Source organism: Typopeltis vanoorti, chromosome 6 (assembly GCF_054136105.1).
Source record: "Typopeltis vanoorti isolate ZY-2024b chromosome 6, IOZ_Tvanoo_1.0, whole genome shotgun sequence".
NCBI classification, from domain to species: domain Eukaryota; kingdom Metazoa; phylum Arthropoda; class Arachnida; order Uropygi; family Thelyphonidae; genus Typopeltis; species Typopeltis vanoorti.
The window spans coordinates 46,035,138-46,047,947 of NC_143554.1; the positions used below are offsets into that span (position 1 = coordinate 46,035,138).

At 34.7% G+C, this 12,810-nt stretch overlaps 1 protein-coding gene across 1 annotated transcript in view; it reads left to right on the forward strand.

Moving 5' to 3' along the window:
* LOC150105429 (26S proteasome non-ATPase regulatory subunit 11-like) overlaps positions 1 to 12,810 on the forward strand; it is a 324,220-nt gene that overhangs the window by 47,816 nt on the left and 263,594 nt on the right. Inside the window, exon 2 of the mRNA XM_090393957.1 lies at positions 7,824 to 7,925. Coding sequence (XP_090250083.1) covers positions 7,824 to 7,925 — 102 coding nt within the window. The remainder of the gene's footprint in view (positions 1 to 7,823; positions 7,926 to 12,810) is intronic.

A 12,810-nucleotide genomic window follows, 5' to 3' on the forward strand; every position in this document is an offset into this window, starting at 1 on the left:
GTGTAAGATAACTAAAAAGGTCAATAAATTTCCTAAAAAAAAAAAAATATATATATATATATATATATACACAATAAAAAGGTAGGAAAGATTAGCTGAATTATAAAGTACTATCTCCCATAAAGGGGATAGATGTAAACCATCAGATCTGTTTAAGTTAGGCAAGTGAAGTAAAGTTTCACATGTTTCTTTATAAAGCGGTTCCATGAGGAACCGACTTTTGTGAAGGGCTCTTGTCTAGTGATGATGGCATGTTCTGCAAGTCCAGACTGTTCAGGTTCAAAGTATTGAATATAAGAATGGTGTTCTTCTAGCTGAGGCAGATCTTCCTGTTTGTCCAAAATAAGATAATCCACAAGAGCAAGGAATCTGGTAAACACCTGAATAATTAAGATGTGGAAGCTTGTCCTTAGGAGAAGTGAGAAAGGTGGAGATTTTTCTGAATAATGGTCGAAAGGCAACAAAAATATTCAATGGTTTTAAAACTTTTGCTATACGTTCACTAATGCCTTGTACATGTGAAACGTGAATCTTTACTTCACTCGCCTAACTTAAACAGATCTGATGGTTTACGTCTATCCCCTTTATGGGAGATAGTACTTTATAATTCAGCTAATCTTTCCTAACTTTTTATTGTATATATATATAATTTTTTTTTTTTTTGTTAGGAAATTTATTGACCTTTTTTAGTTATCTTACACTAGCTACTTAGGTGGCACTTTTTGGAATTGTCAGTTATTGTTTAATTTGAGCTTAAAATGTACTGAAGATACCTGTGACACACAGGCGAAAATTATACTATTAAATAATCTTTTTATGTGAGTTTTTCCGTTATTAATTTTGTATTTATATGTCTGCTCACAGTTTGCTATTATTAAAACTTATAAGTTTTATATTATATGTAAATTTGTCTTTGTTGGTAAGGGTAGCTCCATCACAAAATAAACTTGGCTGTTTTCATCATTACTATAATTACAGGAGCAGCATGAAACTGCAGTTTCAGAAAACACTGTGTATTTATGTACTTAATATTATAAATTTATTACTCAGCATATTTGAGAATCATCTATGAATGATTCATGTTACTTATACAGAACTTAAAATTTAGAATTTCAAACACAGAATACCTTTTGAGGTATTCTGTGTGTGTGGATAGAGAATGAATATGAACAGTTCTGTCAATAATTGAAATAATTCTGCTATCAAATTTCACAGGAACTGTTACTTAAGGATAGTTTTATTAGTAAAAAAGCTAAATTCTTTAACAATTCAAGTTTAGCTTCAAATATTTTGTCATCCCTACTTTCTGAAATTGCACTACTGGGGGGGGGGGGGGCACTAGATTTGTCCTAAAATATTGGTATACTTGAAAGGTAATAGATATTTAAAGGTTTCACAGACACTGGGAAACGGCTTGATAACCAGCAAATTGACCTGCTGGATCAAAAATGAAGGGATACTTTTGTCCTTTGTGTAAGTCATTTGACATGGAAGTATTTGAACTGTTGTTGGACCAGATGAATGATGAAAATAATGATAATTTCATAAAACTTATATATGTGGACACCTGCATATGGTAGAGACGAGTACTTCTACCATGATACCGAAATGAGACGTGCATGAAAGAACAATGACAGATGAAAACGGAACTAATAATAGAAGACTGGCAGAGCAAATTTAACAAAATTGTGTATAAGAGGAGAATGTCAGTATTTTCATTGTCAGATGAAATATGGATGTGGCAGCATTATACTGAGGGTGCTATACTCCAGGTTAAAACTGGTCAAAGAAGTATAGGGCAGAATCTTTGCAAGACAACTGTTGAGAAATGAATGAATAAGAATGTGGTTACATGGTATCACCAGTTCTAATTCAATGGTCAGCTTCTGCTCTACCTAATGAATTCATGGTACAGTTTTGTTCCATCCCATAACCAAGTTTTTCATTTTATGTGTTATTAATACTTAAACTTGGACCTAACCTTAACATTTTCTTCTTTTTATCATATGTTTTGCATCCAGAAAGTTTTCCTAAATCATTTTTAGTTATTTTATCTTTTTTTCATTTGAAGAATTTTATGTGTGGTCAAGTCTTTTGAAACTTGGACCTTACATGGACACTTTATAGTTATTTTATCTTTAATCCTATTTTATTTTATGTGTAAGAAAGTCTTTTTAGACTTTGACCTAACTGGGTTTTCTCCCAGTAAACCTGTTGTCCATCTATCCTTCTGCCCAATCCATCGAACTGTTTAAAAGCATATAGAAATGCAATTAAGAAAGGAGTGTGGTGCATTTACATCTCATATAAAATAAGGAGACCATTCATGGAATTTAACCTGAGAATCAATGGAAGGAGAGATAAGGAGAAAATACAACATTTCATAGTTACTTATCTAGCATGGCTTCAAAATTAGCAGATACAACTAGTATAAATATTTTTAAAAAAGTTAAAAAATGATTTTTTTCTGATGAAGCAAATAAGCATGCATATGTGAAACTGAAGTTTCTAGTAGTTTCACGTATCCTACCTTGGTAATTGACTTATAAATGCATGTAAGTCTTTTGATCATGTTTGGCATCAAGGCCTGTTTTGCAAACTGCCTTCTTTCAGTCTACCTGACACTCTTTGTAACTGGATATCCAGCTTTCTCTCTGGTTGTTCACTGTGTTGAATGGTGGACAGCACCTTCTCTTCGAGCTTTTGTCATCAATTCAGGAGTGCCTCAGGACTTCGTTCGCTCACCTACCATCTTTTTCTTAATGCATAAATGATCTACTCTTGATCACTACAAATCCTATTCATATCCATTGCTAATGATGAACTCTCCATTCAGCTCCTTTGACAAACCATGTAGTTCTCAGACATCTCTTACAAAGAGATCATCTGTAACCATTGCCTTAAACACTGATCTCTCCATACCATCCTTCAGTGGTGGAAAGAATAGAATAACCTAGTCACCTTCAATGCTACCAAAATGCAGTCCTGCCTTTTTTCTTGCAAAAGGGATCTCAGCTGACCTTCCCTCATTCTCAGTAATACACACATCACCAGACAGGTTGAACTTCCTCTCTCTTTCTTCTTGGACTGACATTTATCTCTAACCTCTCTTAGCACAAACACATCACATCAGTAGCTTCCTCAACTTATAAAAAAAATAAGCATTCTTTTCTGCTCAAGAAGCTATTTTACACCCACCCACCAGCTACTAATTCTATATGAATCCCAAATCTGCACATCCTTAGAATATTATTTTCACATTTGAAGTTATGCACCTAAAACCTCCTTAAAAATTCTCGATGCTGTCCTGAGGAGAGCAATTCAGCTCATAGATGACCCCTTCCCTCACAGGCTCACTTCAATTTGTCACAGATGCAACATGAGATAGAGGTTGAATTGGCAAACATCATTCCTCTATTTGCTGTTAGGCCTGCTAAAACAAAAGCAGTAGCTGTCTAACACCCCTTTACGGTACAACTGCAAACTCAATGTAACTGCTTTCTTCCTCATTTATTCCACCTACCTCTGTCCTCTGGAACAGCCTTCCAGATGTGTTTCCCAACATTTTCAATCTACAGTTCTTTAAGAAGAATGTGTTGTTCTTTCACAACCGATATTTGCACCTCGCATGCCGATGATGTACTTTCAGGTTCTTGTACTTTCTGTGTGTGTGGAATAAATATAACACACACATACACACGTACGTACAGCTCCTATAACATCTCCTATTATGTACGTACGTTACATTTAACCAGTACTATACCAGAATTTTTTAATTTTTACAGTTTTTAGTTTGGAGGAACAATGATTTTTCCAAATGGTGGATAGATTTTCATTTCTTTGCATTTGGTTTCATAGATATGATTAATAATATTCCTGTGTGGAATATTGTTTAAATTTGTGAAACTAAGCTCTTAATATGTTAGTGTGTGTATACAACTAAATTTCAACTGATCAGGACTATGTGGAGCTGATACAAGTTCATTACAGAATCATGTAGGTTTTTTTGACAAGAAGAGGCTGCTTGAAAATGGGATTGTTTACTGTAATAGAATGTCATAATAGCAGAATTCCAAATGATAGCATATTCTTTTTTTTGTGTTTGTTGTCAAACACAAAGGATATTTTAAAGGTCATAGATATTTTATTTTAAAGATAATAGCTATTCCAAAAACTAAAAAAATAAATAAATATTTAAAAGTGATATTTCAAAAGAGCAATACCCATAGGGATAATTCCAGTATTTTTATGAAATAAAATTTCAGTGCTGACATTTCTTCATTTTAGACTGGCTTGTTTGTTTGAAATATTAGGGAGTAAATAATATTGAAGGAAAAAAAAACAGCCATAGAATAAATCAGAAGAGAGAAAAATGGTGTTGCAGCACACAATCTTTATGGTGTGATTTGAGATTCTGCAATTTTGGATTACGAGCATGATCACCTTTTTAAGGAGGCTAGTTTCTTGTGGAAAAGAAAAAAACATTGCTAAACTTTGAGTTTTGTAATTATGATCATCTGCATTTAATGAAAGATTGTGTGGCTTTACTCTGTAATATATTAAAAGGTTGCATTGAGAATGAATTTATTCAATTAATTGATAAAATCAGTGTTCAGTTCATTTGATATTTTATCACTTGACCTGAGAAATATCGAGATTCAAATTTAACTCATTGTTTGATACTGCACTGTATATTAACAAAAATCAGCTGCTAAGCCTGATATCCACTTGAATGAATGCATATAGTTCAGTGCAGCTATTTGAATGCTAAACCAGCTGTGGACATCAAGGCTGCATGTCGATGATGATGATGGTTATTATTGTTTTGGTAATCTCCATGGAATCTACCAACTCACTGTGGGAGGCCCACTCAACCAACAACATGTCTATCATAATGAGCTTTGAAGTTATTTACACTACCTGCACTCGCAATGCACTCAGACAGTGCATTCCACTCACAACTCCCCACGTAAAAGATCCACTCCTCACACCATTCTTCACCACATTTTTATACAACTTCCAGAGATGACCTCTTGTTCCTCCCATATTAATATCCATTCTGTTTTATAATTTCTTCTGTATTAATGTGATAGAGACCCCTCAAGTTTTTAAGGGATTCTTCATATCTCCTGTCTTCTTCCTATTCACCAACCTCTGTAATCCACATTCTCTCAAACACTCTTCATAACCAACACTCCAGAGTCCTGATATCATTTGGTTGTCTTTGGACCCTCTCCAGTGTTTTCACATCACAGTGAAAACTAGGTGACCAAACCTGACCACAATAGTGTATATGTGTCTGACCAGTGCATTATATAGAGGCACCATCACCTCCTCAACCCTACATGTTAGCATACATTTTATCATAGCAGCAATATGATGTGCAGTGTGCCCTCGGAACTTCAGTCCGCTGTCTACCAACATTCCAAGATCCTGAATCATACCACTTTCTGAAGTACAGCTCCACCAATATAGTGTGTAGCTTTATATCTCTGTATCCCAAAGTGTAACACCTTACATTTATTAATATTGAAACTGCATCCTCACTCATTTGTCCAAGCTTAAGTCTATTCAAATCTTAATGTAGAGAATTAACATCAGCACTACTTCTGATAATTCTACTTAACTTTGCATCATTTGCAAACGTTTGAAGATCCTCAGTTAATCCACAGGAAACATCATTAACAAATAAATTAAACATAGGGGACCATGAACAGAACCCTGATGCACACCACTGGTCACCTTCCTTTTCTGAAACACGGCTCCATCGTACACAACTTGCTGGTATCATTCAGAGAGCCAATCTCTGATCCATCTAACCAATATAATATCTATTCCTATCATCTTCAGCTTCTACACCAATTTATCATGTGGTAATCTATCAAATGCTTTTTGCAAAGTCCAAGAATATCATTGTATATGATTCTCCCTTGTTATAAAACATAAGCAGATTGTTAAAACAAGACCTGTCCTTCACAAACCCATGCTTACCATCATAGAGTCGATGAACTTATGTCGATGAACCCAATCCTGTATTCTGTTTTTAACCAATTTTTACACCAATTTGATAACAACCTATAGATATATTGGAGGACTTTTGAAACTTCTGTTCTCAAACCATGCTCATAGAGAGGTATTATTTTGCCTTCTTTCCACTTCTTAGGAACCTTCCCCACTGCAAGACTTACATTGAAACCAGGACAAGGGTATGGCTAACTCTTTTGCACATTCTTTAAAAATACATGGTAATATGTCACTTATTTCCACAGCCTTATTAACATCTAACCCAAGCAAGACTTGATACACCTGATTCTTTCACCTTTAATTCTCCTAATTCTTGCCTCCTTTTTACATGTTGCACAGAGTCATTCACACTATTATGATATATACTGATGAAGTGTTCATTAAATAATTCCACTATGTCATTTGCCATGGTTACTCTGCTACCATAACTATCCACCAGTATCAACCTGCCGTAATTATTATTTTTCTCTTGCTTGCCACATAGTAGAAAAATTCCCTTCGATTAACTTTGACAGCATCAATGATGTCATTTATGACACCTTGACTAGCTGATCTCCTCATATATATTGATTCAAGACTTTTTTTTTTGTTTTATTTTTATTAGCAGACCAATTTGTGAAATGATCATAATTTCTCCCATGTGTCAGGAATGCTTAGATGCAGTTTTTGTGATGAATGATATCATGATTTTATGATTGTTTGCAGTAATTTCTTTACTTATAAGAAAAATGAAATGCCAGGTTCAATTATGCACTTTTCATTATTTCTTATGATGTTCCATCTCATGATTTATCCAAAAATATCACAAAGTTAAGAGTGAAATACAGAATACAATGCTAACCGAATATGTTGCATTCTCATTGCTGCTGTCATGCATTTTGATGCTGAATTGGAAAGCATGTCTCATGTATATATCATGTATGTTGTATCATCATCTCTTATCAACAATTTGCTTTCAAATTACTCTGCTACTTCTCAGCACTCCAATATTGTCATATCTACTATTTTGTTTGTCTATGGTACTTCTGACTGAATCATTTGACTAGACCTCGAGCTTTCTCTGGATCTTTTTAGTGCCATCTTGGCATCAAGCACCTTTTTTTTTACTTAACCTTTCCTCTCCCACTCTGTTTAAGTGACCATATCACCCTAGATTAGCCTTTCTCACACATTGAATACAAACATGATCAAGTTCCTTCCTGATGTCTTCATTTTTAATGTAATTCTGCCATTGATGCCATCTATTTACTACTCTAATTTTTCTCTAATCTCAAATCAAACTGGTTTGAACAGTCTTGTGTGCTGCTAGTTTACAAGTGATCAGTGATTTGATTAATTTCTCTCTTATTCCATATCAGTTTATTCAACTGGCTCTCCACCATACCAGCTTTGCTTATTCTGTTTATTTCCAAATTTAATTTGCCATCTTCATTAAAAGCTGTGTCTAAATGGTTGAAATATTTTACTTATTCAATAGCATTCTCCATTGAGAATACAACTGAGGTTTCCATATTCCTGCCTTTTCATATTTTTGGTCTTTTAATGTTTGTTTTTTTTATACATTATTAAATATAACACCTTATTCTACTGATGAGATGGAAGAGTCAGAGTTCCTGTGCATATTGAATTTTATATATATATATATATATATATATATATATATAAAATACATATTTTGGGACCAGTTTTACTATTAACATAATTTTTATTTTAATAGAAGTGCTTGTTTGTTAATTTCTTAAATACATGGATTTTATTTTAAGATTATTTGAATAATTTTTTGTTTTTGTTTTGTTTAGGAGAATCAGAAGATGGCAATTATGATGAAGAACAGGTACGTAAAGAGGAGCAAAAGATTTTGGAATTGGGACAACAATATAGCAGGCAAGGTAAAGCAGAAGGTAAATATATTTAGTTATTTAAATTATAAATCTGTTTTGTGCGTTTTCCTTTCCTCTTTTAGTTTTTAAGCATGTCTTAACAATTCTTCACACACACACACACATTAGATTTATTTTGTTTATCTTGATACATATGAGATTTATACACAGACAACTTGCATCTGTAGCATGAAATGAGGGATTGGGTGACAAGGAGATCAATGCAGCTTGAGTGATATTCAAGAACTATTTAGTAGAATTAATGTCTAAATGTATCCCAAGGGTTAGAAGGTTAAATGATGTAGGTGTGAAATGAATGAAGAAATTAAGCATGTAATAGAGAAATAAGGCATTATGGAGACAACATGAGTGGTAATAATCAATTCCATGAGCAGTACAAAGAACAGGCAAGGAGGGCGACTTGGTTGTTAAGGGTAGCAGAAGTGCAGTATGAACAGCAGCTACTAATAAAGCAAAAACAAACAAAAAAAATCCTAGGGAGTTCTTTCAATATGTAGCCAGCAAAAAAAAAAAAAAAAGATTTATGGTAGGATGATATTGATTGGAGAAAATCGTATAAGGACAAATGATACATAGGATATAGTTGAGAATATTTAACGAACAATTCATAAAGGTCTTTCATCCTTATGAATGTGACATCATGGAGAGTTTCAGAGCAGTGGATGATGATGATGATGAGGAGGAGAGACTGACTGTGAGTGAGCAAGAAGTATATGGGGAGCAAATTTGATGCTAATAAGGCTGTGAGCATTGATGATATTTCATCACATGTTTTGAAGGAATGTTCGAGAGTGTAGACATCTGCCTTGACATATTTATTTAATAAGAGGCTTACATTGAGTCACGTTCCAAAGGAGTGGAAGGAAAGCAAGATTGTACTGCTTCATATGGGAGGTGACAGAACTCAAGCATCAAATTATAGGCCAATCTGTGTGTCAGCTGTTGTGGTTCAAGTGTTGGAGAGATTGGTGAAAACCAGAATCCAGAATTCGGTTGACAACAGTGGTATTATTTATAATAGAGAGCACATTTTTGGTAAAGGGAGGTCATGTTTTAGCCATCTGCTTGCTTATTATAATAAGGTGATAGCTTCATTGGACAAGGGAGAATGGATACATACTAGTATACTTAAATTTTTCAAAGGCTTTTGATAGATTACTGCATGATAAGTTGATAGTCAAACTAGAGTGGATGGGTTTAGATATTAGACTAGTGCATTGGATTTGAGATTGGCTATCTAATAGGTATCAGCAAGTTGTGTGTGGGAGAACAGTATCCTAGAAGAGGAAAGTTACTAGTGGGGCAAAGGAGCAAAAAATCTTTTGTTCCTTGGGGTCTGTTTTAGGTCCATTGCTGTTTAACCTGTATGCTAATGATATTGGGGAAGATTTGAATTTGACTATTCTATTGTTTGCAGATGAACAAGGTTGGGACAAACAATGAGGAGCAGAGCAGATCTTGTGGCCTTACAAGAGGACTTGAATGAATGGGCACATGAGTGGGGGATGCCAGTTCCATGTTGCAAAATGCAAGGTTTAAATTTTGAAAACAAAGATAGGATGTAAAATTGATGCTTGGTGGATATATATCGATGGAGGTGGAAGAAATAAGACATTTTGGAGTGATGGTGGATAAGGATTTAAAATTTAGAGGATATATTGCCAAAATTGTGAGGACAACAAGGGATTCTGGTAATGATGTGGAGGACACTGACTTGTAGAAGTAAGGAGATTCTGATTGCATTATCATATAAGCCTTGATTAGGTCACATATGGACTTATGCACACAGATTTGGTCATCTGGTTTTCAAAAGATAAAGAGATGCAGGAAAGGGTATGGAGGTGATTGACTAAGGTAGTTTCTGATCTCTTCAGGGTTGAATATGAAGAAAGGTTGAGAAGATACAAATTACAGAATCTAGTGGATAGGAGGAAGAGGAGTGATATGATAAGACATAAAAGTTGGTAAGGGTAACATTATACACCCTCTGTCCAAAAAAAAAAAAAAACCAAACTTTTCGAAAATAGAAGAAACTAATGGGGCCACCTGTTGTATCTTTTTGTTGTCAAAAGTGGCAACCTTTCATTAATGTTGTATCAATTGTTTATGACATTTGTTTCATTAGAAGCTGAGTTATAGTGCCAAGAGTGACAGTGTGTTTTGACAAATAGTTGGAAAATGAGTTTCAAACAGAGAGTTGCGATTGACTTTTGTGTTATACTTGATAAAAGTTTTACCAAAACGCATCAAATGCTTCAAAAAGCATACAGTGATGAATGCTTATCCCATACTCAAATTTACGACTGGTTTAAGCGATTTCAAAGTGGTCATGAGATGCTTGAGGACGACAAAAAGCCAGACTTATCAGTCCAGTTTTTGGACTTCGCTCAGTCCAAAAACTGGACTGAGCGAAGATAACATCCAAAAAGTGCGTGATTTCATCGAAGAAAACCTGAAATCGTCCGTGAGATTGATTGAAGAAGAATTGGGGATTCCAAAATCAACTGTGCACAACATTTTGACTGAGAGTTTGGCCCTTCGTAAATTGAATGCACACGATTTGTTCCCCACAAGTTCACCGACGACCAAAAAAATTTATTGAATTGAACACTGCAAGGACATTAAAACCACTTGTAAGGACTCAAATTCCCTTGAAACGAATGTTACTGGTGACGAAACATGGTGTTTTGAGTATGAGCCCAAAACAAAGCACTATAGTGTGCTGAGTAGAGACCACCAGAAGAGGGGCATCCGAAAAAAAGTCACTTGGAGAAGTCAAAAGTAAAGGCAATGCTGATTTATTTCTATGATTACAAGGACATTATTCGCAAAGAATTCATTCCGCCTGGCCAAACAGTCGAAGTTTTGAAGCGATCGATAGCGAAAATTTGTCGCCCATGGCATGAATATCGTTTGAACATTGTGAGACAGTTTTTGAGCAAAAACCAAGTTTGTGTGTTGGATCACTCGCCATATTCACCTGATTTAACACCCTGTGACTTCTTTCTCTTCCCCCGACTTCATTTGCCGATGAAAGCGATACGACACCATTGAAAACGTTCAAGCGGCAGTAACTACGACCCTCAACAGTATCCCAAAAACCTATATAAAAAAACTCATTAACGAATTAATTGACCATGCCAAACGCTGTATCGAAGCTGATGGAGAGTATATTGATTGAAATAAATGATTTCAATAATTATAATTGGCCTGTGTTTTGTTTTCTATGAAAAGTTCAGTTTCTTTTTGGACAGAGGGTGTAGGATTACCGTCGAAGAGGTTTTTCCATAGAATGGTGGGAGATGAGGGAACAAGAGGTTATCACTGGAAGTATAAGGAGGGTGTGAGCAGAGTAGTGAGAAGAATGTTTTTTGCATGGAAGAACCATTAATAATTGGAATGCATTGCCCGGGAGCGTGATGTCTGCAGAGAATTTGATGGGCGTGTGTTTAAGGCATGGTATTCTTTGACTCCATGGGATCTTAGAATAAAATAACTAATTCTTTGGCTTGACAGATTTAATTAAAATTTATTTGGGATCATTATTAAATTTGTCAGGTTGTCTGAATTATTTCTGTCAGACAATTTTTAATGGCAACATTTTTAGAATGATATGAAATCATAGAAAATACACAGTGAGATGTTGGACAGAATAAAAAAAAATCATCTTTAAATAACTTTATTATGTAAATAATCCTTCTACATATACAGTCACGTGTTCATGGCTTAAAAACTAATGGGCTGAAACTAAACTAATTAAATTAAAAATAAATATAACAGTTCAATTTATTTAATACAATTGAGGATAACAATTTCCCAAACTTTTGGAACAGTGAGACAGTCATTTCAATTAAGATTAGGGCTGTGTAGCAGCTTATCTTATTCCACTGGATCCTGTGTTTAGCGTTTTCAGTTCCATGTTGTGCAAAGCCAGATTTATGAGGTTTGATGAGAAGGATGTGGTCTTGATGTTCAGAAATAGGTTTATTTATAGATTTTCCTGTTTGTCCAGTAAGACAATTTACATGAATATGGTACTTCATATACACCAGGTAGTATCATTGGTGAGATGCTACCTGGAGAAGGTAGCATCTCAGGTAGTCTTTTGAAGAAGGTAGCAAGTTGCAAATTTGTTTATGTGTTTATAGGTAGCAATGAGTTCATTTTTATAATTTTGCCACACATTCAGAGATGCCTTTAATATGTGGTATAGGAGTCCGGTGGGCTAAAATCTCTAGTATCCAGAGCACAAGATTTGTTCTTCAAAAGAATCTTTAAAACAGAAATTGGAAATTTTCAAAGAAACAGAATTACTAAATGCATATGATCCAATAATAACCCAAAAAATTAATCAATCGCTCTCCTATAAATCGACTCAGACAAGAAAAAGCCCACAGGTCTCCTATACCATATATTAAAGGCATATCTGAATGTGTGACAAAAATTATAATATATATCATCAGCCATTGTCAATTCACTGCTGGATGAAGGCCTTTCCAAATTTACTCCAAAACTGTTTGTCCATGGCTCTCCTTTCCCGTGTCACTCCTGCAAATCTGATTAACATCAATTCAATGTGATTTAGGTTAGAGTCATGGTCGTTTTTTCCTCTTGTGGAATCCAATCCGGTACTTCTTTTGTTCATCGTTGATCTTGTCTTTGAGCAATATGTTCAGCTCATTCCCACTTCAGATGTTTCACTCTTCCTATGATGTCAGAGACTTTGGCTTGATTTCTTATCCATGTATTCCTTTTGTGATCCAGTCTTGTGATATACCAAGCATATTTTTTCATACTAAATTGTGTTGTTCTTAATTTTTGAATTTCCTTTGCATTTAGTGTCCATGTTTCACAGCCATATGTCAAAACACACACAATGCAATAG